The 27,810-nt window shown below is 41.4% G+C and overlaps 1 protein-coding gene across 1 annotated transcript; it reads left to right on the top strand.

Annotated features, from left to right (window-relative positions):
* Nucleotides 1–2,820: 2,820 nt before the first annotated feature.
* DDX47 (DEAD-box helicase 47) lies at nt 2,821–22,830 on the top strand. Its single transcript, XM_061204456.1, has 12 exons — nt 2,821–2,914; nt 3,587–3,680; nt 13,978–14,166; nt 14,415–14,486; nt 14,706–14,824; nt 16,393–16,464; nt 16,590–16,706; nt 17,261–17,407; nt 17,958–18,095; nt 19,763–19,833; nt 20,413–20,542; nt 22,250–22,830. The coding sequence occupies exons 1-12, from the start codon at nt 2,828–2,830 to the stop codon at nt 22,379–22,381; spliced, it is 1,368 nt and encodes a 455-aa protein (XP_061060439.1). The 5' UTR covers nt 2,821–2,827; the 3' UTR covers nt 22,382–22,830.
* Nucleotides 22,831–27,810: the final 4,980 nt, after the last annotated feature.

Genomic DNA, 27,810 nt, shown 5'->3' with positions numbered 1-27,810 from the left:
TAGGTGGTCTGCCTACCCCCTTGGTGGTGCTGTGTGCAGCTATCATGCACAGTACCCTGCTTTTGCTCCTGACACCTCAGAAGTGGCAGTTGGGTTTTTGGTCTTTTTGTATCTTATCGTTCATAATTTGCCCCAATGGGGAATGGGTGCAGTTATTTTTAGTCTCTTATAGTTTCTTTGTATTCTGAGGCTCAGGAGATGTTTGTCCAGGTGTAAGCACTGCAGCAAAGGGTCCCAGGTCCCAGCCTGTCTCATACTCAGCTGAATTTTGTTTTTATCACAACAGGAAGAGGAAGAGACAGAGCTTTTTGGGTGGGTTTTCTTTAGGATAAATCAACTTCCCCTTATCTCAAAGCATGTTATCTGCTTTGGACATCATCTAAAGTGGCCTAATCCTGGTCCTAGGAAAATGGAGAGGTGGCCATGATGGGGAGCTGAACGGCGGGCCTGAGCGTCTTAGGCTGCCACGGCATGAGCACCCGTTTTCGACTGCCTGATGGAGCCAATTTCAAGGAGACCTCTTGTTTCATACAATGTGTGTCTTTTCTCCTTACCTTTAACTTGGAGTAAATCAACATAAAAAGACAAAAGGCCTATTCTGCAGCGGTGTAATCTCAAAGATGGAAACAACTTCATTCCCTAAAGAAACAACCAGCGATGTCCTTCCTGATCTGCCACCCTACCTGATCACAATGCTCCGCGGAGTTGTAATTCATCCAGGTGGGGTTCCTTGGTGTCTATTTCGTGTCAGGCTGGGGGTATGGAGATCATCTCTTGCCTCTTAGATGGCCTCTCTTGTTCATTATTTCCTCTCTACATATAAAGTTAGAGTGATATTTTAAATATGTAGATCATGTCACTCACCTGCTCAAAACCTTCCAGTGGCTTCTTTCATATTTAGGATAACATCCAAACCCCATACCTTCGACTCTAGGGCCCTGCAGGGTCTGACCTGAGCCTCAGGGCCTTTGTACTTGCTGTTCCCTCAGCCTGAAATCTTTGTCCTCTGGGTTCTTGAAGGAACTTTCCTTTTGCTTCCCAGTGAGGTCTCAGCTCAAACATCACTACTTCAGAGAGGCCTTCCCCAATCTTGCTGTTATTCCCACAATCCACCCCCCCAAGTTGCTCTCCATCATTTGAAAAAATTTTATTTTATTGAAGTATAGCTGTTTTACGATGTTCTGTTAATTTCTGCTGTACACCAGAGTGATTCAGTTATACACACATATACATTCTTTTTCATATTATTTTCCATTATTGTTTATCACAGGATATTGAATACAGTTCCCTGTGCTATACAGTAGGACCTTGTTGTTTATCCATTCTATATATAATAGTTTGCATCTGCTAACCCCAAACTCCCAACCCATCCCTTCCCCAACCCCCTCCCCTTTGGCAACCATAAGTCTGTTCTCTATGTCTGTGAGCCTGTTTCTGTTGTGTAGCTAAGTTCATTTGTGTCATATTTTTTTAATATTTATTTATTTTATTTATTTATTATTTTTGGCTGCGTCAGTCTTAGTTACGGCACTCGGGATCTTCGTTGCGGCACCGCAGGCTTCTCTCTAGTTGTGGTGTGCGGGTTTTCTCTCTCTAGTTGTGGGCTCCAGAGCGCGTGGGCTCTGTAGTCTGCGGCACGTGGGCTCTCTAGTTGAGGCGCTCGGGCTCAGTAGTTGTGGCATGAGGGCTTAGTTGCCCTGCGACACGTGGGATCTTAGTTCCCTGACCAGGGATCAAACCCACGTCCCCTGTGTTGGAAGGCGGATTCTTTACGACTGGTCCATCAGGGAAGTCCCCATTTGTGTCATATTTTAGATCCACATATAAATGATCCAAAATTTACAAACAGCTCATACAACTCAACAACAAAAAACCCAAAAAACCCAATCGAGAAATGGGCAAAAGACCTAAATAGACATTTCCCCAAAGAAGACATACAGATGGCCAACAGGCACATGTAAAATGCTCAACATCGCTAATTATTAGAGAAATGCAAATCAAATCTCTATCTATCTATCTATCTATCTATCGATTTATTTATTTATTTATGGCTGTGCTGGATCTTCGCTTCTGCGCGAGGGCGCTCTCCAGCTGGGGCAAGTGGGGGCCACTCTTCATCGCGGTGCGCGGGCCTCTCACCATCGCGGCCTCTCCCGTTGCAGAGCACAGGCTCCAGACGCGCAGGCTCAGCAGTTGTGGCTCACGGGCCTAGTTGCTCTGCGGCATGTGGGATCTTCCCAGACCAGGGCTCGAACCCGTGTTCCCTGCATTGGCAGGCGGATTCTCAACCACTGCGCCACCAGGGAAGCCCTCTATCATTTTTATATCTGTTGCATCATCACACTTTCCACAAATTGAAATGATCTGTGATCACTTATTTATCATCTATCTTCTCCATGACGGTAGAGGTCGCTGTCCTGTTCAGTAGGCATTTAGCATAGCCCTAGCATATGGTAGGCTCTCAAGATATTATTGAATAAATGAATGAAATAATATTTATAATAAATAAATAGTACTGTAATATGAACCTGTTCAAAACTCTATGGTTAGAAGAGGGAGGAACACAGCGGTTGTGAAAGGTGGGGAAAACTTTCTAAAGGGACCTAAAGGGCAGATTAGAGGTCCTGGTCATCAGGCTCTTCTGCACTTGGCTCAGCTCCACAACTCCAAACGCTTATACCCATCCCTAATTTCTTTTTTTACTGCTTTTCCGCGAAACCCCGCCAAGCCCGCAGGGGGCGCCCACAACACGCCACCCGGGAGAACGAAAACTACATTTCCCAGCATGCCGCGCGCCGCCGACCCACTTCCGCAGCCTGCAGACAGCATGGCGGCGTCCGAGGAGCGCGATTCACCGGCTGCGGTGCCCCAGATGGCGGTGGAGGAGGCGGAAACGAAAACATTTAAAGAGCTGGTAAGAATGGATGACGCCGGTTTCCCTTTTTTCCTGCTGGCGCCATGCGCGGGCAGAGTCCGGTTGCCTTCGATACCGGCCGCTGGTGTGCAAAAAACAGCCGGGGCCTAGCTCAGGTTTCTCCCGGGATGTCCGAAGCTCGGGTTCCCGACGAGCTCCCTCGGCTCTGAGTTTGGGTGGTGGGAGGGCGGCCCGGGAGCCCCCATTTGCCCTTTTGAACTCCACCTCGGTGTGGCAGCGTTGTGTCTGTGCAGGATGTTGTCCATGCGGCGAATCCGCTTTTTGTGCATCTTGGGCTTTGGATTCAGATGAACCGGTATTGAATTCTGACCTAGTCACTGACTAGAGGCAAGTTTTCTCGGTGCCTCACTTTCCACATCTGTAAATTGGGGATTATGATAAGTACCTCATAGAGTTGTGAAGATTAAATGAAGTAACACAGGCAAAGAACTTGGCTTTGTCCCCGGCGAGTGGAGTGATTGGTAAGTCTTAGGTTCCTGTCCCAGTTCTCAGAGTTAAGGAGAAGACTGAGTAGACTCACAATAAAAACCTTTTGAATCAAAGCGTAGGGGACGCACATGTCACCAGCAAGGCGGCCCTAACAGAAATTTAATTATGTGGGAGGTGAGTGTGTGTTTTTCTTTGCTAAACTGTGTTTTTCTGAATTCTAAGGGTGTGACAGATGTGTTGTGTGAAGCTTGTGACCAGTTGGGATGGACAAAGCCAACAAAGATCCAGATTGAAGCTATTCCTTTGGCCTTACAAGGTAGGTTGAAATTAAGTTATGTGGCCTGTTTCAGATTCAGCATGAAGTTACACATACTCAGCTAAATACCACTTTTGAGACCTATTGCTTTGCATATGTCAAGTGAAATAAAATATGGTCCCTAAAGATAAAAAGTTCGTGGCTTACTGGTTTTTGAAACAGTAATTCTCCAGTTTTACGGAGCTTACTTTCTACGAGGGGGTTTGTTGTCTTCTCCTGTTTTTCTAGCTTTTTCTTTCTCAGTTTCTTTTGGCTCTTTTCCCTTTGCCTTGCAGCGTTAATTCTGTCTTTATCCTTTTTTCTCACTCTAAAATGTTACTAAGATTTCTCATCCAGTCCTGAAGCTTTAATACTGTCTGCATCAGTGAGTTTCAGCCAGTGCTCATTAGAATCACCTGTGGAACTTTTAAAACGCTAATGATTTCTGGGCTCCAACCTAGACCTTCTGAATTGGAATTTCCAGGCATGGGACCTAGGCATATATAGATACAAAAGTTAATAGTTCTGGGACTTCCCTGGTGGTCCAGTGGTTAAGAATCCGCCTGCCAATGCAGGGGACACGGGTTTGAGCCCTGGTCCGGGAAGGTCCCACATGCCATGGAGCAACTAAGCCCCTGCGCCACAACTACTGAGCCTGCACTCTAGAGCTCACGTGCCACAACTACTGAAGCCTGCGCGCCTAGAGCCCGTGCTCCGCAGCAAGAGAAGCCACCGCAATGAGAAGCCTGTGCACCGCAACGAAGAGTAGCCCCTGCTCGCTGCAACTAGAGAAAGCCTGCGCACAGCAATGAAGACCCAGTGCAGCCAAAAGTAAAAAAAAAAAAAAAAAATAATAATAATAATAATAATTAATTGAAAAAAAAACTTAATAGTTTATTCTAATGTGTCTGCCCGCACTGGTCATATGCTCATGGCTCCCATGTCTATATTTCTAGCCCACACTTTTTTGCTGAGCTCCAAACAAGTATGTCCAACTGGTTTTTAGATACTTTTCTCTAAGCTTACTGCAGGAAGCTCAAGTTCCCTATGTCCAGAACAGAGTCCTTATTTTTCTCACCAGAACTAATTTCCCTGTAGCCCTTATCTCAGTTTATGGCTTTTGAGTTTCCCAAGCTAGAAACCTCTGTGTCAATCACATTTTCTTTTGTTACTTTCTTTTATTTTTTTTATTTTATTGAAGTATAGTTGATTTGCAATGTTGTGTCAATTTCACTTTCTTTTTTTTTGAAAGTCACATGAAGACAGAAAATGTATTCAATATATTTTTAACAATTTTGAGAATACATGAACTTTACATTTATATTTGCAAAAATGTACATGGAAAATATGATGAGAATAAGTAACAGGTCAACAGTACTAACACCAGCACAAACAATAAATTGTGTACATCACACCTATGAACTTTTACATAAGAATGATTCCAAAGGTCTATAGGATGTTTATAGAAACAAAATAACACGAGAGAAGTTATTTTGTTAATAATCATATATGTGTTGATTCAAATAAATTAGAATTTCATGTTGTAATGCTTTGTCTGTAATGTTCCAATTCTCATACAACTTGAGTTTATTATCCAACACTGCTTAGTCCTTTGGAGTCTCAGCAACAACATAGACTTTTACAGCTTGATGATTTTTCAGTCTCTAACCAGCCACGTAACATTTAACGTCAGGCCTAGTGTTACGGAAGCAGCTCTTGGAAAACCACCTAAAGAGGGCTTGAGAACCCCAGGCAGAGCCTGGTGTTTAAGGTTGAAAGGCAGTCTGTGATAAAGTAGCAAAGTTGAGCCTTTGATTTATTTCTTTATTTTAAATTAATTAATTAGCTAATCTATTTATTCATTTATTTTGGTTGGGCATTGGGTTGTCTGCCTGACAGAGAGCATCCTTCCTCAGGAAATTCTACTCTTGCCCACTAAGGGAGAACAGAATAGTCAGGAAAGGCATGGATGACCTTTTTAATTTTTCTAATATGATACAGTATAACATATCTCCTCAAAACTCTGATTACAAAGGAAAATTCCCCACTGCAGTCTGGTGTGCCATCCCATTATTCAGTTTTAGAAGCATAAAATGAGCCTCAAGGCAAGATATCAGAGAGCTCACTTAACACATATTCTCCAACATAAAGACAAAAAAATAAATGGAAGAATGGAAGGAAGGAAGGGAGGGAGGGAGGGAGGGAGGAAGGAAGGTCTTATTGTTCCACATTGTTTTGGCTATTATCAACTTTTGTTAGATGTTTCCTTCTTTCTCTCCAAGGTGTATGAAACCTAGGAAGCTGTATGTGCCAAACATTTGTCAGGCAATGTGGTCCTAATTATATAGCTATTATTTAAACAAAATTCCAGTCACTAATGCTAACAGCAGGTTATCTGCCTATGGCCTAGAGATTTGGATCTATACTGTACTATTAACTTTTATTGCATATAAACGAAAATTTGAAATTCATAATTATTCTGTTATTTGAAATCCCATTACAGTTTACATATCTGTATCTATACATGTGATCTCATATAATCTTTATTGTATCAGTTTTACAGTAAACAATGTGATCTTTCTCCTTCAAGCTTTATTACCAACTTAATGGGAAATGCACTTATTTTGATGACCAAAAATTGCCCCCCAAAATTGGATGCAAATTTGTCCAGTGGAGTATCATATTCTGACTCTGTAGTTGACTCAACTTAAGGATTTTGATTTATTTTATTCCTACTTACTTCAACTTGATGTGCTTGATAGCCCATTTTTATGCCAACTATCTGCAGGAAAACAAAAAGAATAGTAAAAATCATTAAACACAGCATTTTGTTGTTCATGTTCCAAACTGAGAGCAAAAGTTATGCAAATAGAGTATCTGTCCTATTTCTCTGAATATAATCAACAGTAACAATTCTAAATGCTTGTTTAAAGAATTGTAAGAAATAATTTCAATAAGTTTTATCTATGACTTTTTTTTTAACATCTTTATTGGAGTATAATCGCTTGACATTGTTGTGTTAGTTGCTGCTGTGTAACAAAGTGAATCAACTGTACGTATACATATATCCCCATATCCCCTCCCTCTTGCATCTCCCTCCCACCCTCCCTATCCCACCCCTCTAGGTGGTAACAAAGCATGAGCTGATCTCCCTGTGCTATGCAGCTGCTTCCCACTAGCTATCTATTTTACATTTGGTAGTGTATATATGTCAGTGCCACTCTCTCACTTCATCTCAGCTTACCCTTCCCCCTCCCCATGTCCTCAAGTCCATTCTGTACATCTGTGTCTTTATTCCTGTCCTGTCCCTAGATTCTTCAGAACCATTGTTTTTTTTTTTTTTTTAGATTCCATATATATGTGTTAGTATACGGTATTTGTTTTTCTCTTTCTGACTTACTTCACTCTGTAGGACAGATTCTAGGTCCATCCACCTCACTACAAATAACTCAATTTCATTTCTTTTTATGGCTGAGTAATATTCCGTTGTATATATGTACCACATCTTCTTTAGCCATTCATCTGTCAGTGGACACTTAGATTGCTTCCATGTCCTGGCTGTTGTAAATAGTGCTGCAATGAACATTGTGATACATGACTCTTTTTGAATTATGGTTTTCCCAGGGTATATGCCCAGTAGTGGGATTGCTGGGTCATATGGTAGTTCTATTTTTAATTTTTTAAGGAACCACCATACTGTTCTCCATAGTGGCTGTATCAGTTTACATTCCCACCAACAGTGCAGGAGGGTTCCCTTTTCTCCACACCCTCTCCAGCATTTATTGTTTGTAGAGTTTTTGATGATGGCCATTCTGACCTGTGTGAGGTGATACCTCATTGTAGTTTTGATTGGCATTTCTCTAATGATCAGTGATGTTGAGCATCTTTTCATGTGTTTGTTGGCAATCTGTATATCTTCTTTGGAGAAATGTCTGTTTAGGTCTTCTGCCCGTTTTTGGATTGGGTTGTGTGTCTTTTTGATATTGAGCTGCATGAGCTGCTTGTATATTTGGGAGATTAATCCTTTGTCAACTGCTTCGTTTGCAAATATTTTCTCCCATTCTGAGGGGTGTCTTTTCGTCTTTTTTATGGTTTCCTTTGCTGTGCAAAAGCTTTTAAGTTTCATTAGGTCCCATGTGTTTATTTTTGTTTTTATTTCCATTCCTCTAGGAGGTGGAGCAAAAAGGATCTTGCTGTCATAGAGTGTTCTGCCTGTTTTCCTGTAAGAGTTTTATAGTGTCTGGGCTTACATTTAGGTTTTTAATCCATTTTGAGTTTACTTTTGTATATGGCGTTAGGGAGTGTTCTAATTTCATTCTTTTACATGTAGCTGTCCAGTTTGCCCAGCACCACTTATTAAAGAGGCTGTCTTTTCTCCATTGTACATTCTTGCCTCCTTTATCAAAGATAAGGTAACCATATGTATGTGGGTTTATCTCTGGGCTTTCTACCCTTTTCCATTGATCTATACTTGTTTTTGTGCCAGTACCATACTGTCTTGATTACTGTAGGTTTGTAGTATAGTCTAAAGTCCGGGAGCCTGATTCCTCCAGCTCCATTTTTCTTTCTCAAGATTGCTTTGGCTATTCGGGGTCTTCTTTGTTTCCATACAAATTGTGAATTTTTTGTTCTAGTTCTATGAAAAATGCCATTGGTAGTTTGATAGGGATTGCACTGAATCTGTAGATTGCTTTGGGTAATATAGTCATTTTCACAATGTTGATTCTTCCAATCCAAGAACATGGTATATCTCTCCATCTGTTTGTATCACCTTTAATTTCTTTCATCAGTGTCTTATAGTTTTCTGCATACAGGTCTTTTGTCTCCTTAGGTAGGTTTATTCCTAGGTATTTTATTGTTTTGTTGCAGTGGTGAATGGGAGTGTTTCCTTAATTTCTCTTCCACACTTTTCATCATTAGTCTGTAGGAATGCAAGAGATTTCTGTGCATTAATTTTGTATCCTGCAACTTTACCGAATTCATTGATTAGCTCTAGTAGTTTTCTGGTAGCATCTTTAGGAATCTCTATGTATAGTATCGTGTCATCTGCAAACAGTGACAGTTTTACTTCTTCTTTTCTGATTTGGATTGCTTTTATTTCTTTTTCTCCTCTGATTGCTCTGGCTAAAACTCCCAAAACTATGTTGAATAATAGTGGTGAGAGTGGGCAACCTTTTCTTGTTCTGATCTTAGTGGAAATGGTTTCAGTTTTTCACCACTGAGAATGATGTTTGCTGTGGGTTTGTCATATATGGCCTTTATTAAAGGGTAAGGTCCCTCTATGCCTACTTTCTGGAGAGTTTTTATCATAAATGGGTGTTGAATTTTGTCAGAAGCTTTTTCTGCATCTATTGAGATTATCATATGGTTTTTATTCTTCAATTTGTTAATATGGTGTATCACATTGATTGATTTGTGTATATTGAAGAATCCTTGCATTCCTGGGGTAAACCCCACTTGATCATGGTGTATGATCCTTTCAATGTGTTGCTGGATTCTGTTTGCTAGTATTTTGTTCAGGATTTTTGCATCTATGTTTATCAGTGATATTGGCCTGTAGTTTTCTTTATTTGTAACATCTTTGTCTGGTTTTGGTATCAGGGTGATGGTGGCCTCGTAGAATGAGTTTGGGAGTGTTACTCCCTCTGCAATATTTTGGAAGAGTTTGAGAAGGATAGGTGTTAGCTCTTCTCTAAATGTTTGATAGAATTTACCTGTGAATCCATCTGGTCCTGGTCTTTTGTTTGTTGGAAGATTTCTAATCACAGTTTCAATTTCAGTGCTTGTGATTGGCCTGTTTATATTTTCTCTTTCTTCCTGGTTCAGTCTCGGAAGGTTGTGCTTTTCTAAGAATTTGTCCATTTCTTCCAGGTTGTCCATTTTATTGGCATAGAGTTGCTTGCAGTAATCTGTCATGATCCTTTGCATTTCTGCAGTGTCAGTTGTTAGTCCTCCTTTTTCATTTCTAATTCTGTTGATTTGAGTCTTCTCCCTTTTTATCTTGATGAGTCTGGCTAATGGTTTATCAGTTTTGTTTATCTTCTCAAAGAACCAGCTTTTAGTTTTATTTCTCTAATTGCTCTAGGTGTAAGTTTAGGTTGTTTATTTGAGATTTTTCTTGTTTCTTGAGGTAGGATTGTATTGCTATAAACTTCCCTCTTAGAACTGCTTTTGCTGCATCCCGTAGGTTTTGGTCCGTCGTGTTTTCATTGTCATTTGTTTCTAGGTATTTTTTGATTTCCTCTTTGATTTCTTCAGTGATCTCCTGGTTATTTAGTAGCATATTGTTTAGCCTCCACGTGTTTATATTTTTTACAGTTATTTTCCTGTAATTGATATCTAGTCTCATAGCGTTTTGGTCAGAAAAGATACTTGATATGATTTCAGTTTTCTTAAATTTACCAAGGCTTGATTTGTGACTCAAGATATGATCTCTCCTGGAGAATGTTCCATGAGCACTTGAGAAGAAAGTGTATTCTGTTGTTTTTGGATGGAATGTCCTATAAATATCAATTAAGTCCATCTTGTTTAATGTGTCATTTAAAGCTTGTGTTTCCTTAATTATTTTCAATTTGGTTGATCTGTCCATTGGTGATAGTGGGGTGTTAAAGTCCCCTACAATTATTGTGTTACTGTCAATTTCCCCTTTCATGGCTGTTAGCATTAGCCTTATGTATTGAGGTGCTCCTATGTTGGGTGCATAAATATTTACAATTGTTATATCTTCTTGGATTGATCCCTTGATCATTATGTAGTGTCCTTGTTTGTCTCTTGTAATAGTCTTTATTTTAAAGACTATTTTGTCTGATATGAGAATTGCTACTCCAGCTTTCTTTTGATTTCCATTTGCATGGAATATCTTTTTCCATCCCCTCACTTTCAGTCTGTATGTGTCCCTAAGTCTGAAGTGGGTCTCTTGTAAACAGCATATATACGGGTCTTGTTTTTGTATCCATTCAGCCAGTCTATGTCTTTTTGGTTGGAGCATTTAATCTGTTTACATTTAAGGTAATTATCAGTATGTATATTCCTATTACCATTTTCTTAATTGTTTTGGGTTTGTTATTGTAGGTCTTTTCCTTCTCTTGTGTTTCTTGCCTAGAGAAGTTCCTTTAGCATTTGCTGTAAAACTGGTTTCTTGGTGCTCAGTTCTCTTAACTTTTGCTTGAATATAAAGCTTTTGATTTCTCCATCGAATCTGAATGAGATCCTTGCTGGGTAGAGTAATGTTGGTTGTAGGATTTTCCCTTTCATCTCTTTAAATATGTCCTGCCACTCCCTTCTGGCTTGCAGAGTTTCTGCTGAAACATCAGCTGTTAACCTTATGGGGATTCCCTTGTATGTTGTTTGTTGCTTTTCCCTTGCTGCTTTTAATATTTTTTTTTTGTATTTAATTTTTGATAGTTTGATTAATATGTGTCTTGGTGAATTTCTCCTTGGATATATCCTGTATGGGACTCTCTGCTTCCTGGAGTTGATTGACTATTTCCTTTCCCATATTCGGGAAGTTTTCAACTATAATCTCTTCAAATATTTTCTCAGTCCCTTCCTTTTTCTCTTCTTCTGCTGAGACCCCTATTATTTGAATGTTGGTGCGTTTAATGTTTTCCCAGAAGTCTCTGAGACTGTCCTTAATTCTTTTCTTTCTTTATTCTGCTCTGCGGTAGTTATTTCCACTATTTTATCTTCCAGGTCACTTATCCGTTCTTCTGCCTCAGTTATTCTGCTATTGATTCCTTCTCAGAATTTTTAATTTCATTTATTGTGTTGTTCATCATTGTTTGTTTTCTCTTCAGTTCTTCTACATCTTTGTTAAACGTTTCTTGTATTTTCTCCATTCTATTTCCAAGATTTTGGATCATTGTTACTATCATTACTCAGAATTCTTTTTTTAAAAAAATTAATTAATTAATTAATTAATTTATTGTTGGCTGTGTTGGGTCTTCGTTTCTGTGCGAGGGCTTTCTCTAGTTGCGGCGAGCGGGGGCCACTCTTCATCGCGGTGTGCGGGCCTCTCACTTTCGCGGCCTCTCTTGTTGCGGAGCACAGGCTCCAGACGCGCAGGCTCAGTAGTTGTGGCTCACGGGCCTAGTTGCTCCGCGGCATGTGGGATCTTCACAGACCAGGGCTCAAACCCGTGTCCCCTGCATTGGCAGGCAGATTCTTAACCACTGCGCCACCAGGGAAGCCCTACTCAGAATTCTTTTTCAGGTAGGCTGCTTATTTCCTCTTCATGTGTTTGGTCTGGTGGGTTTTTACTTTGCTCCTTCATCTGCTGTGTGTTTCTCTGTCTTCTCATTTTGCTTAACTTACTGTGTTTGGGGTCTCCTTTTCGCAGGCTGTAGGTTCGTAGTTCCCATTGTTTTTGGTGTCTAACCCCAGTGGGTGGGGTTGGTTCAGTGGGTTGTGTAGGCTTCCTGGTGGAGGGGACTGGTGCCTGTGTTCTGGTGGATGAGGCTGGATCTTGTCTTTCTGGTGGGCAGGTCCGCGTCCGGTGGTGTGTTTTGGGGTGTCTGTGAACTTATTATGATTTTACGCAGCCGCTCTGCTAATGGGCGGGGTTGTGTTCCTCTCTTGCTAGTTGTTTGGCATAGGGTGTCCAGCACTGGAGCTTGCTGGTCGTTGAGTGGAGCTGCGTCTTAGCGTTGAGACGGAGATCTCTAGGAGAGCTCTCACCGATCAGTTTTACGTGGAGCTGGGAGGTCTCTGGTGTTCCAGTGTCCTGAACTCGGCTCTCCCACCTCAAAGGCTCAGGCCTGACACCCGGCCGGAGCACCAAGACCCTGTTAGCCACATGGCTCAACTTGGTACGAGGGATGCTTGCCAGTGAATTAAGGTGCGAAAAAGACACAAGGTGTAAATACCAAAGGTGTTGCCTGCGGTGCCAACTCTCTGGTTCCACGGACCTCTTTCCTTACTTTGTAATTCTCACTTTGGTTGGCCTCCATTCAGGCCACCGTCATAGCTCTCCTGGTACCCTAACTGAGCTCTCATTTTCCTGTGTGTTCCCTATTCTGCCCTTTAGTTCATTTTAAGTTGTAGGGAAGAGAGTCATAGTCAGGTTACCTCAGGGAAAGGGGGTTATTGCAGGGTTATTCTCTAGGTGAGGAAGCCTCAACAGTCAACTGTGGAAGTCATTACTCGACAGGAAGGCTTCCCACTGGGTGCTGGCCTAGTGCTCAGCTACTTTGGGGGTTGCAAGCAGCGTAGAGGCGGTGGTCTTGGCTTGGAAATTAATTGCCAAATCTTCTCCGTTATGGCTTGATTGGTGATAACAAACCATGGGGACCCATTCTTAAGGAATTACTTCTGGCATTCTTCCCTCAGAAGGATCAGTGTAAATGGCTGTGCTGTTAAGCTCCTTGGGTCTTTCTTATGCCATCAGGCCTGGGGTTTATCTTCTTAACGAATAACATTGGTCATGATATTCCCTGTTTAAAATCCTTCAGTTCCTCTCTCTTATAGGAAGATGTCAAAACTCCTTAGCATGGCTGTGGGTTTCCTTATTCTTCTCCCTTTCCCCCTTGACTTCTGTGTTCTGGCCACGTACTTCTCACTCTCTGAACTCATGCTGTGTTCTTTTTTTTTTTAAATTAATTTATTTAATTTATTTATTTTTGGCTGCATTGGGTCTTCATTGCTGTGCACGGGCTTTCTCTAGTTGTGGAGAGCGGGGGCTACTCTTTGTTGCAGTGCGCAGGCTTCATGTTGCGGTGGCTTCTCTTGTTGCGGAGCATGGGCTCTAGAGCGCAGGCTCAGTAGTTGTGGCACACAGGCTCAGTAGTTGTGGCTCACGGGCTCTAGAGCGTAAGCTCAATAGTTGTGGTGCACGGACTTAGTTGCTCTACGGCATTTGGGATCTTCCCGGACCAGGGCTCGAACCCGTGTCCCCTGCATTGGCAGGCAGATTCTTAACCACTGCGCCACCAGGGAAGCCCCATGCTGTGTTCTTTAAAGCGTCTTTCCTCATACGGGACTGCCCTTCCTTTCCTCCTTTGCTTACTTCCAGATTTAATTTACTCATCACCTCTGTTAACCTTTCCTGACTCCTCCTGGCAGTAGGTTGCTCATTCCTTTTTGTTCTCACTGTATCCTGTAGGGACCTATCCTATTAGAACATATTTGTGTATTTCACCCCTGGATTTTGAGCTAATTTAGGACAGAGACCGTGTCTTCTGTCTCATCAACCTCCCCCTCCCCTGAATTCATCAAATATTTATTCGTGGTCTACTTTGTGCCAGCAGTGGGTCCTTGTGGAATAATGTGGAAATGGTGCGAGAGCGTTTCTTTGCTGTGAGGTGTTTTCTTTGTCTTCCAGGTCGTGACATTATTGGGCTGGCGGAAACCGGCTCTGGCAAGACGGGGGCCTTCGCTCTGCCCATTCTGAATGTGCTGCTGGAGACGCCCCAGCGCTTGTTTGCCTTAGTTCTCACCCCCACTCGGGAGCTAGCCTTTCAGATCTCAGAGCAGTTTGAAGCCCTGGGGTCTTCTATCGGGGTGCAGTGTGGTAAGTGTCGAGAGGAAAGGAATCTTCAGAATTTCTTCACAGGTTGAGAATGAGTGTGAAAGGAGAATGGAAGGAAGTGTCGTTAACATAAGTTCATTGACCTAAAGAGCTGATTTGGTATTTTAGCTTCGGGGAAAGTTGTAATTGTAAGGGAAGAAAAATGAAAGTAGAAATGTGTCATTGGCTTTACAGTGAACTATGGAAAAAAATTAAGGATCTCTTTTCAGTATTCTTTTTTTTTTCTGTAGCTGTGATTGTAGGTGGAATTGATTCAATGTCTCAATCTCTGGCCCTGGCCAAAAAACCACATATAATAATAGGTGAGTAATGACAACGGTAAAAGACACTGGTGATGATGAATTGGAGAAAATCTACTGATATTGGGTGTAACTTCTTTGTGTGGAAAGAGTTCAAAGAATGGATTTAATTTTTTGTTTAATTTTTTTTTAATTTCTGAAATTCTGGTTGGGAGGGGGTGGTCACTTTCTTTCTGTCCTTTTTCTTAAACATTGCCCTCTCTCCTCAACTCTTCTTGTTAGCAACTCCTGGTCGACTGATTGACCACTTGGAAAATACAAAAGGTTTCAACTTAAGAGCTCTCAAGTACTTGGTCATGGATGAAGCAGACCGAATACTGAATATGGATTTTGAGACAGAGGTGAGCTCTCAACATCTTTCCTCTTCCTAGAGCATCTCAAAATCTGTTCAAAATCTGGTTCAGTACATACCTGCTTTTGTGGAGCACTTACCATGGTTGGTTAGTTTAACATCTCTGCTGCTTTTTTCATTCTTGATGCTCTTTACCCTGTCAGTGCCTCAGCATCCTCTTTATTTTTATTTTTTCTTTCTTTTTTATTGAAGGATAGTTGATTTATAATATTATATTATTTTTAGGTGTGCAACATAGTGATTCAATATTTCTATAGATTATACTCCATTTAAAATTATTACAAAGTAATGACTATATTTCCCTGTGCTGTACAATATATCCTTGTTGCTTTTAAATTAAATTAAATTAAATTAATTAATTTTTTACTGAAGTATAGTTAATTTACAATGTTGTGTTTCTGGTGTACAGCAAAGTGATTCAGTTATACATACATATATAAATATGTATATATATACATATATATGTGTGTGTGTGTGTGTGTGTGTGTGTGTATATATATACATATACCTACACAAACTCCTAATTTATCCTTCCCTCTTTTCCCCTTTGGTAACCATAAGTTTGTTTTCTATGTCTGTGACTGTGTTTCTGTTTTGTAAATAAGTCCATTTGTATCATATTTTAGATTCCACATATAAGTGATATTATATGATATTTGTCTTTGTCTGACTTCACTTAGTATGATAATCTCTAGGTCCATCCATGTTGCTACAAATGGCATTATTTCATTCTTTTTTATGGCTGAGTAGTATTCCATTCTGTATATATACCACATCTTCTTTATCCATTCATCTGTCGATGGACATTTAGGTTGCTTCCATCTCTTGGATATTGTAAATAGTCTCAGCATCCTCTTTCGAATATAGTCTGACTTGGGGGGCGAGGGATAAATTAGGAATATGGGATTAATATACACACACTACTATATATAAAATAGATAAACAACAAGGACTTACTGTATAGCACAGGGAACTATATTCAATATCTTGTAATAACCTATAATGGAAAAGAATCTGAAAAAGTGTAAATGTGTATGTATGTGTAACTGAATCACTTTGCTGTACACCTGAAACATTGTAAATCAACTATACTTCAATTAAAAAAGTTGGGCAAAAAATGTGTGTGTATATATATATATACACACACACACACATACATACATATAGACTGACTTTGATTTCAGAGATGAGAAATACCAAAACCAGATTTTCTTTTCCATTTCATTTGATTTCAACCTCTTCCATCTTTTCTTTGATGACCCATTCTTCATAGCTTATTTAGTTGATTAATGCTTATTCTTTACTTTCTCTTAGATTAGCTCTACTCTGCTGATTTAAACTGTTCTTTTCTCTGACTGGCATTATTTTTGATAGCATCTGGTATGGTATCAAATAGTAAATATTCAGTCAATTTTAGCTGAACTGAATCAAAGTTTTGAGTCCCCAAATCCCACAGTGATGTATTTAGTTTGTTATCTCCTTCTCTCCTTCACAAGCAGCATTTGCAGGTGTCCAGTCTAAATGTTACGTTGGTATCCTTTGCTCTTTCTGCCTTAGGTTGACAAGATCCTGAAAGTGATTCCCCGAGATCGGAAAACATTTCTCTTCTCTGCTACGATGACCAAGAAGGTGAACTTTTCTAGGACTTCTCTTTTCTTCTTTATAAGAATTGATAAATAGAAACAGTCACAGTAATGATAATAAAAATAGAGTATTTAGGAATCAGTGTACTATTCTAGGTTTTCTTTCTTCAGGTGCAAAAACTTCAGCGAGCAGCGCTGAAGAATCCTGTGAAATGTGCCGTTTCCTCTAAATACCAGACGGTTGAGAAGTTACAGCAATATTATCTTTTTATTCCTTCTAAGTTCAAGGTAAAGTGTTTGCTTTGATCATTCCTGCCTCTCCCTCTCCTTCTTCACCAAGGCATCTGAAAATGTGTCAACTCTTGATTAGCTAAGAGCTGTGCTACAGATTGGAGTCCTTTCTGTTTGTTTTAGAGCTCATGCCGTGCTTATATTTATCACTGATAAAGTCAGACATTCCGGGAATTCACAACATATTAAACCACAGTAATGAAGTCATGATATAATCCCTTCCTAACCCCATCCTTGAGGTAGTTTTTCTTTTGCCTGCTTATTATGTGGCTTTGTTATGGGCAAGGGACCCTAGCTTTGTGCTTTGATGCCAGGGCTTTGCGTGCTTGCTGAGTACAGATCTCCTTGTGCTTGGCTTCAGGCTGTGTGTGAAACTCATGGTTCACAGAGATGATAATGATAGTGCCGGTTAAGGAGTGCAAAGCTGGCGGCTGGGGGTCTGGATAACTGAGAAGCAGCTATGGGCTTAGTCTTTTACGTAATTTATATGCCCAGGACGCCAACCTTCTTCCAGGTTCAGTTACATATATTGTTTTGGCTTTGTGACTTAGGATACCTACCTGGTTTATATTCTAAATGAATTGGCTGGAAACTCCTTTATGATATTCTGCAGCACCTGTAACAATACTCAGAGGACAGCTTTGCTACTCCGAAATCTTGGATTCACTGCCATTCCCCTCAATGGACAGATGAGTCAGGTAACTATTCTTTGGAATCATTAGTGGTGAACTGGGGGCATGAGAAAGCTAAACCTTGTAGCAGGAGATTTCTGCAATAGCAACACATGACATTAATGCATCTTCCCATAGTTGTCCTGATTTTATGGGCATTAAAGTGTTGCTTTGGATGCTACTTCCTCCTTTCAGGATAGCAAGAGGCTCAAATTAGAATATTCCACAGGTAGTTGTCTGGGATGGAAGCTATTGAGTTGATTTATTCAGCCCTCATGGTAATAGTGACTCTCTCGTCTCTAAAGACTTTCAATAAATTATTTCCCAATTATCTTTCTATCATGTTTAACAAACTCTGTTTCATGTTAGTATTTTCTAGCTTTAGTCTTAAATATCTTTTTATTGCTTCCATGTTTCCTTTTGACCTGTGAAGCCTAGTTCAGACTAAGGGGGAAAACATCCTTTTAAAAATTTCTCTCTTGGTTCTTGTATTTATTTAGTGTGTCTAGTTTGTGTGTCTTGGATTCCACGTTTTTCAAGATTAAATTCTTTCCATTTCTTCTTTTCATCGTCTCAGAGCAAGCGCCTAGGATCCCTTAATAAATTTAAGGCAAAGGCTCGTTCCATTCTTTTAGCAACTGATGTTGCCAGCCGTGGTTTGGACATACCTCATGTGGATGTAGTTGTTAACTTTGACATTCCTACGCATTCCAAGGTGAGTCCTGTTGCTGACCTGACTTTCTAGCCCCAAAGTGTTTTTCTTTTCTCTTTTCTTTTCTTTTCCCCTTCCCTTCCCTTCCCTTTCTTTCCTTCCCTGTCCTTTCTTTCCCTTCCTCCTTCCCTCCCTCCCTCCCTTCCTTCTTCTTTCTTTCTCCCCCACCTCCTTCTCTCTCCTTTTCTTTTCTTTTCTTTTAAAATTGAGATGTAATTGACATATAAGTTTCAGGTGTAAAATGTAATGATTTAATATTCGTATATATTGCAAAATGGTCATAGTAAGTCTAGTTAACATCTGTCACCATTCATAATTACGTATTTTTCTTATGATGAGAATTTCAAAGATATTTTCCCTTAGCAACTTTCAAATATGCAGTACAGTATTATTAACTGTAGTCAGCATGTTGTACATTACATCCCCATGACTTATTTATTTTATAACTGAAATTTGTACCTTTTGCCCCCCTTTCACCCATTTCACACACACCCATCCCTGCCTCTGGCAACCACCAAATCTGTTCTCTGTATCTGTGAGTTCAATTTTTTTTTGTTTTTGTTTTTGTTTTAGATTCCACATATAAGTGAGATCTAGTATTTGTCTCTGTCTAACTTATTTCACTTACCTGAATACCCTCAAGGTCTATCCATGTTGTCACAGATGGGAAGATGTCATTCTTTTTTATGGCTGAATAATATTCCATTGTATACAAAGTGTATTTCTTAATGGAATGTTTTCTGTCTTTCCTTAGTTACAGTATTGGAGCTTTTTTTGGTGTGTGTGTGTCCTTGATTAGTTAAGTATCAAAAATAGGGAAAGCTCTTGATCTTTTCATTCTCCTCATCTTGCACATGCCTGTGGATGTGATATTAATGAATGTGAATGAAGGAGCCCAGGAGAGGGGTTAGACGCTCACCGTCGGAGGCGCAGACGGATCACGTGCTCACCTCTGTCGGTCCAGCTGATGCGAAATGGCAGCTTGTGGTCCTCAGTGTATCCCAGGGTTTCCAGCCTCGGCACTGTTAACATCTTGGTCTGGGACTTCTTCGTTGCGGGGCAGTCCTTTGCATTGTAGGATGCTTAGCAGAATTCCTGGCTTCTACTCACAGGTGACATTGTGACAACCAGATATGTTTCCAGCCATTTCCAAATGCCCCCTGGGGAGGATGAAACTGACCCCAGTTGAGAACAACTAGTGTGTGTCAACTTCGTATTAAACTGCTGTAGACAGGGTGCTGTCTCATAGGATTTTCACAGTAACTCTGTGTGAGTTTGGACATGTATTTGTGTCCCTGTTTTATAGATACAAACCAGGGTTCAGAGAAGTTCTGGACTTGTAGACAGTTGCGTCGCTGGTCGGTGGGAAAAGCAGATCTGTGACCCAGGTCTGCCTCTAGATCTAGTGCCATTTTCCTCTGCCTGTGCTATGTCCATGGAGATTTGCTTTGTAGATTTGTCTTTCTGTAAAAGAAAGGAAAAAGGGGGTCAGTTTTGTGCTGTGAGGAGAATAACAAAAGTGAAGTAGATTTATCTCAACAGATTGCGAGTTCATCTCTCCATGTTCTAACACAAATCTGTTTTCTTTCAAAGGTTTGCAGGAAGAATTTACATACAGTTTTTAATTTATATTCCAGCTAACTCAAAGTTACTTACCGTTTTCGTTTCAGGATTACATCCATCGAGTAGGTCGAACAGCTCGAGCAGGGCGCTCTGGAAAGTCTATTACCTTTGTCACACAGTAAGTGACCCGACTTTGGGGCAGAGCAATGTAGAGAAAAGAGCAGAACTGTGGGGCAGACAGACTTGGAACCTGACTTCACCACTTACTGTAACAGTCACTTAACCTCCCTCATCCCGCCTTCATTGTTTGTAAAATAGAAATAATAATACCGACCTAGCAGGGTTTTAATGAAGACTGGAGATGTATATGTAAAGAGCATATACTGTACTACATGTGTGTAGTATAGTACTTGGCATATAGAGGCACACACACACAAAAAACCCTGTTATTTCTTTTAAATGCCGGAGCCAGAGAACAGTGACCGTTCCCTCAACTCACAGTATTACAGTAACTATTTCTGATTTTGTTTTCAAAGGAACAAATTGTTACGTACCCAGGGCTTTTCTGGGAGTAAGGGATATGTTGGGTGGTTTTCTGCTGGGCTATGCACAGAAGGTTACATTTAGTTAGTGTTCTGAAAAGGAATAATAGGTTTGATATTGTTGAAAACTGTGGTGCCTGTTGCATCATAGTTTTGGAATGGACAGACATGTGCATTGTCAGCCAGCCAGAGCCATGGCAATTTTCCTTTTTCAGATACGACGTGGAACTCTTCCAGCGCATAGAACACTTAATTGGGAAGAAATTGCCTGTCTTTCCAACCCAAGATGACGAGGTTATGATGCTGACAGAACGTGTGACTGAGGCCCAAAGATTTGCCCGAATGGTATGCAACGCATTTTCTCGCCAGCAAATGAAATTAACTTACATGCAAGACACTTTATTGTGTTAATCCTCAACTTGGAATATTTTATTCCAAATTTAAGATGAGCATACTAAAGTGCAGATGTAGGTAATTTGCTTTCGACTGTACAACTAAATGGTCGAATCAGGGTTTGGACTCGGTCTGACCACAGTGACCACATTCCCAGCCACTGTTCATGTTTCACATGAGGCAAAAAAAAAAAAACCTTTGGCCTTGAGATCAGGAGGTGCAGCTGAGAACTGTGAGCTCGGACAGGGTGTCTGACGTCTCAGAATCAGCTCCTCATTTGTAGATTGGGAGTAATAGTTACCTTGAATACAGGGTTTTAGGAGCATCAGTCAAGCTGGTGTAAACAGCGTGGTTACCGATGGTAGCGGTAGCGGTAGGAGTGGCGGTGAGAAGGTCTAAAGGAGCAGCCTTCCAGGTGCCGTCTGCTGCCTGGAGTGCTGGTCTGAGGGGTGAAGAAACTTCGCCCATGGGCTGCTTTCTGAGTAGCTGAGATGTGGACTTGTTTTTGTTTTTCTGCCCACATGGAATTCTTTGTTTGGTATTTTTGCTTATAAAAATATTACATGTGCGTTGGGAAACATTTTTAGAAAATACACAAAGGATTAAAATAGTAAGTGAAACACATAAGCCACCCCCCACAGAAAACCATTGATAACAGTTGGCTATTTTTCTTTCTTTAGCCATAATTAGACTTTATCTAATTGTATATGACTTTATCTAAAGGTATATCATTTTTCTCTTTGAACTAGCAGAGATTCATGTGATCACTTCTTTATTTTTTTCTTCACATTTTAAACTTTATTCAAAAAGTGTCATCTAGGCTGTGTCTTAGCCCTGAATCGATTCAGTTACCAGACTTTCCTAAACACCAGTGGCAGGAGTAAGCTCTTGGAGTTGTTGCAAGGTCCTTAACTGCCTTCTGACTCGTCAAGGGAAACCAAATTGGGTCTTCTAGACTTTGCATTAGGTATATTTTATTACTTTCCAATGTTTTGAAAATTGGTAATCTGAGGAGAGAGAATTCAGTTTTTTAAAAATAGCACTGCTTGCAAGTTTAGAAACTGATATCTTAGACACTAGCATCTTAGAATTCTCATGGGATCATTTCTTAATGGCTACAGAGAATTCTGTCATGGAATATATAACGTGATTTACATTGATGTGTGTTTATGCTTTTCCCAGTTTTTTGTATTTTAACTAGAACTCTGTTGAACATCCTGATAGGTACAGCTTTGCACACTTGTCTTGTTTCCTTAGAATAAATTCCTAGAAGTAGAATCAATTGTTGGGTGGAGGAGAATACACAGTTAAAATTCGAATTCATACATAATGTCAAACTGCCCCCCTAGAAAAGCTAAAGCACTTTGACACGATGAGCGACAGTGTATGTGACTGTCCCCACACCCTGACCAGGTCTAGGTATTACCATTCTTTTAAATCTTTGACAGAATAATAATAATAGCTTATTGTTTTAATCTTCCTGTCTTTGATTACTAAATAGATTAACATTTTTGTATCTTGGGATTTTGGCCTTATTCCTTTGCTAATGTGAGGTGTTAGGGAGTTACTTAGTGTTTGATTTGAAGGAGCAGAGACCAGGATGTGTCACTTTCAGTGACAGTCATTCATTTTCAGTCCCATCCTTTCTGTTTCTTGCAGGAGTTAAGGGAGCATGGAGAGAAGAAGAAGCGCTCGTGGGAGGTTGCTGGGGACAATGACGATACGGAGGGTGCGATCGGTGTCAGGAACAAGGTGGCTGGAGGAAAAATGAAGAAACGGAAAGGCCGTTAATCTCTTTTATAAAGACTTGATTTCTGCTTTCTGTTCTGTAAAGAGGATTGAAGGAGAGAATGGGACCTCTCCCTCCAGAGTTCTGCAGGCCGAAATCCATCAGAATTGTGTCCAGGATCTGCCCAGCCCACTCAGTGCTCATCCCCCTTTCCGTGTGTTAGAACATCGTTGCCTGCAGAATATTTTCGAAGTGCTGAGGTCAAGACTCGGACTGTTCTTCAGCTTTGGTTCCTTGCTCCTGACACTAGTAAGATATGCTCTCCTATCCCTTCACACAGACCTGTGCTTTTTTCAGCTGCAAGTCGAGGATTGGGCTCATGAAGCCCTTGACCTGTAATTGTAAAGGAAAGGAGCTTCTAGATCTAAAAACAGTGATACTTCTGCAGTCTCAGCTTGTGTTTCATGAGACCAAATGGGAAATAATAAATTTAAATATTATTTTTTAAAAATTCAAACTCCTTGAGGACCTTTTTGGGTTACAGACTTTATAGATTTAGTAAGATCTTCCTAGTAGGTAAGAAACTGACAGTGGCGATTCCATGGCAAATTCATTGGTTGTCCTTAATTTGAGGTAAACATTATTTATGACTTTAAAAAAATCAACAAAGAAACAAGAGGATGGATGGCTTTGAAAGGGAAGTCCTGTTTGAAAGGAGGTTGTGTTTTTCTTGGGGATGGAGCAGAGTCTCTTAGATCCCTGAATAGATTCACATCCCTGGCTTCTTGGATTAAAATCCTCTGTGGGGGTCTTCCCTGGTGGCACAGTGGTTAAGAATCCACCTGCCAATGCAGGGGACACGGGTTCGAGCCCTGGTCCAGGAAGATCCCACATGCTGTGGAGCAACTAAGCCCGTGCGCCACAACTACTGAGCCTGTGCTCTAGAGCCCGCGAGCCACGACTATTGAAGCCCGCGCGCCTAGAGCCCGTGCTCCGCAACAAGAGAAGCCACCTCAATGAGAAGCGCGCGCGCCGCAATGAAGAGGAGCCCCTGCTCGCCGCAGCTAAAAGCTTGCATGCAGCAATGAAGACCCAACGCAGCCAAAAATAAATAAATTAAAAAAAAAAATTCTCTGTGGGAGTCAGGTGTGCATGTTGATTGCAGGAAGATCTTTATAAATGTAGGGGGTGGGGTGCCTACCTCTGGGGGCTAATTCTCCATTTGTCTTGTTTCCTGATGGGACTCTCCAGAGTGGCTTAGCTAACAGCAACTCTCTCTCCCTCTGGGCCGGTGGGTAAAAGCCAGTGGATGGCTGCTGCTTCAGCTCAGCAGAAGACTTCAGAAGCAAGCTGAATTTGAATCGGGTTATGGGTGCTGGGTAAGAAGGGATCGGAATTATCCTGAAGGAGTCTGAACTTTCTAAATGGGCAAGGTCTCTAACTTAGGGTCTGTGGACCCCTGAGGTATATGCACATTTCTGGGGAGACTAAAAAGGTTAAAAACCTATTTTAAAGCTTATCTGTTGTTTCTGAAGTATATACGTATTATGCTTTGCTAGGATGGGAAGATAGGACTCTAAGGGAAGAGAGGTGGATGATGTGTCTTCAGGCATATTAGTAGGCCCAGACCATAAACTAGAGTCCCAAGCAGAACAGGTAAAGATGTCATTGTGAAGGGCAGGAGGCACAGAAATAAACGAATGCGATCTAGTAGTAAATGAGGGCAAAGCTGTTGGTTTGTGTCACTAATCTGAACCTTTCTTCATGCTCCCTGTCCGCAAAGGCAAGGTTGCAGAAGTCTGGAGGCTGAAACCCTAATCGAGGTGTGTATGAGTTTCCTGGGGCTGCTGTAACAAAGTACCAGAAACCGGGGGGCTTAAAACAGCAATTTGTTGGATCACAGTTCTGGAGTCTAGATGTCCAAGACCAAGTTGTCAGCAGGGTTCCATCTGAAACGTCTCGGGAAGGGTCTGTCCTTGCCTCCTCCTAGCATCTGGTGGTGGCCAGCGGCCCTTGGCTTGTGGCAACGTAGCTCCAGTCTCTGCCTCCATATCTTCACGTAACCTTCTTCCCTGTGTGTCTGCCTTCACATGGCCTTCTTATAAGGATGCGATAATTGGATTTAGGGAACACCCTAATCCAGTATGACCTCGTCTTGACTCATTATCTCCACAAAGACCCTATTTCCAAATAAGGTCACATTCTGGGGTTCCACGTAGACATGAATTTTGGGGGGGACACCATTTAGCCCAGTACAAACCGTCTTTCTGGACTGTTGTGTTTTGGGGGGTTTAAGATTGTGTTGTGGAATACAAGTGGTAGATAGAGTTAATTACAAAGAAAGTGGAGAAAAGACAGGAGACAGGTCTTCAGAAACAGTAGGATGGGTAGAAGTAGAGAAATTTACAATGACATCCTCTTAAATGAAATGTAAATTGTTTTGTAGTCAAGGTCCCAAAGGGTCTCATTTTAGAAGTGGAGGAGGAGGTCTCCGGCCTTTCTTCTAGTCCCATCTTAGTGTATTTCCTTAGTTCTGCTTTCCGGATTTAAGAAACTGAGGGCTTCAAAACAACAAACCAACCTCTCCCCCTCCCCCAATTGCAAACAATTCCCACACCTAACTTTTATGACTTAAAGGGATTATCTTGCAATAGTCATTAGTAATGCTGGCCCAGAGAAAATTCTCCCTTATTTCTCATCTGAATCATAAAACCAGTTTATACAGTATTCATTGTATCATGGCTTCCTGATATTAGCTAGAGTGGTTTTTACTTCCTCTGTACAGAGCTAAAGTGAGATGAGGAAAATATCTCTACCTTATGAAGGGGTCTTAGGATCCCAATGATGGGGTTTCAGCTGAGCAGGCTATTCTAGGCTTAAAAGCAGGCCCAGAATTCCAGGCTCTCTGGAATTTAAGGGCACTCAGGGGATTCTAGTAGTTGCCCGGAGGGATCTAGACTCAACTAGATTATTCTTTTCTTAGTCCCTCAAAAATGTGATGAATATCCTAGAACTTGGCTGACTCTATAAAGACATATGGCTTACAGCCAGAGTGTTTTCCAGGTAGCTTCCTACCTGCAGATATATCCAAAAATCCAAATCAAAGACTCTGTCTACCCCAGGTCCCTCAAAGCCCTGGGAAATGAGACCAGAAAGAGCCACAGGCTGTGGTATTGGTTACAGAAAATGAAGGCGTCCAAGTTATCAAAAGCAGGTAACAAAATAACATCAAGCAAGTATGCTCCAAAGACTTGAATGCAGAATTAGAGAGTTTACAAGAAGTCTTAATCCTCATAGTTCTCAAGGTGAAATCTAGCCTCAGGGCTGATGATAAATCAGGGTGTGAGTCACCCCTCTTCAGCAGGAATGACGAGAGACCCAGACCCTGGCACTAGAGACTCCAGGGCTACCCACACCCACATTCTTTTTCATGCCTCACCTGTCCCAGGTATGCACTAAAAATAACTGCAGAAACTTGAACTCTGGGAAATCACACTGAACAGTCTCACCTAGAAGAAAGAGTTGATTTGTGCCCAGTGGAAGAGAGACGGGGGAAAATGGGCTCATGTAGAGACCATGTAATCTCTAGTTGGTGGGCCCTGATGTCTTCACATGCTTGAAGTTTTTATCTGTGTGTAGTCCACCCAATACCTTCCAAAACTATAATTCTTCATTAACCTGTGGATGCCATCTAGGCACTGGAGGAAACGAGGGATACGGGACACAGCGCAGTGTGGGGAAAGTGTTAGTCAGGAGACTCGTTCACGCTGTAGCTCTGTGACCTCGCGAGAGTTACTGCACCTCGATTTCTCTCACTTGTTACTACGGAAATAGGAGCATCTCGCCAATCTGCCTCAGAGTCTTGAAGCTGGTTTTATTTATTTTTATATTCTGTTCCCTCCCTCTCTCCCTTCCAGTGTCTGCTCTATCCCAGCCACTGTGCCAGGTACCAGGAAGACCATACTGAAGAGAAAAGTCAGACGCTGTCTTGGATGAACTCAGTCTTAGCGTGGTATTGTGGTCGTGCTTGCCCAGGGGGCGGGGCCCAAGGCCTGTTCGTGGGTGTGACTCTAACATCTTGCAGGGCCCAGCACACAGTGAAGGTTCAATATATGTCCTTTTCTGAAACATGCTGTGTATTGGCATCTTCACACGTGTCTTTAGTTCCCTTCAATCCTGAAAGGTGGATGTTATTGTTCCCATTATAAGCTAAGGAGCCGGACTATCCAATCTGCTTCTTACCAGCTGTGAGATCTTGGGCAAAGTATTCAACCTTTTCTTGTTTCAATCTCCTTATCTGAAGAAACACAGATAGTGATAAACCTACCTTGTGAGGTTTAAATGAACTGTACTGTGGCCTTCCTCAAATGATCAATAAGCCATTGTGATTGTCATTATTATTACTATTATTACAGATGAAGAGTGGCTAAGTAGCTTGCCCATACAGCTTGTCATACAGCGTGTAAGGGACCAAATTTGCTTTCAAGCCTCTACTCTTCATGCTAAATACACTGTGTTAAGTGTGTGTGTATAATTTCATATTATTCATTCAGCAAGTGCTTATTGCATGAAGATTGAGCCATCATTTGTAATGTATATTTTTTCCTTTGGAAAAATGTATTCCACATAACAAACAAGTATGACACAAATGAGCTTTCAGACTCCAGCCTATTCAATATTTGCAGATTGGAACGGCCAGGTGGGAGAATATGACATTTTCATTTCCACCAGTAGATGGCAGAAGGGAGAAAAGATACCCCTAAATGGGAGGAGTTTTCACAGTGGCTGATTAAAAGGGCTCTTTGTCTAATGTTTGGCCCACAGTGACTAAGGGCCCGGGGGGTCAGGGTGGGTATGAGAACTACCTTCAGGTATTTGAAGCTGTCAGCCTTCAAGAAGATCTACTAGGTTGACCCAGAAGATGGGGACTGGGGATAGAAGTAAACTGAGGTTCAGATGTAGTAAGAAGAAGAAGCTGCATTCCACTATTATCTCTTCCTCAGTCCCAGCCTGCATTCCCTACCGTTCAGCCTGCAAGCAGCTTTGTTCTTTTGAAAAGTCTGCCCTTCCCTCCTGAGATTTTAAGTCCCTTGTCCTCCGTTTATGCCCCCTCCAACTCCCACCCCAGTCCGTAACCTCAGAGTACTGTTACTCTCCCCCCGACATCACTGCCTACTCCCACTACATGTTCGTGTTTCTGAGTGTAAATTTGCCGAGCTATGAATCCCCCTTCTGTTGTACCTTCCCTTTTACTGCATATCCATCTAGTAAGCTTTGTCCATAGCCCTCACTCCTCCATCAAATAAGCCTGGTGCTGGTTAGCTGGAGAGCCACTTGTTCCTTCATTCTGTCCTAAAGACATATCTTTCAGCTCCAAGTGATGGGGCGTTGTCCCTCTGGTTCCAAAAGAGTGGTAGCAGCCTTCAAGTGTGGTGATCAGAAATAACGGCGCTAACTCCACTGTCACTGACTTCTGTGCCGGCTTTTTCTC

Source organism: Eubalaena glacialis, chromosome 11 (genome assembly GCF_028564815.1).
Source record: "Eubalaena glacialis isolate mEubGla1 chromosome 11, mEubGla1.1.hap2.+ XY, whole genome shotgun sequence".
Taxonomy (NCBI): domain Eukaryota; kingdom Metazoa; phylum Chordata; class Mammalia; order Artiodactyla; family Balaenidae; genus Eubalaena; species Eubalaena glacialis.
This window is presented reverse-complemented; position numbering and strand designations above follow the sequence as displayed.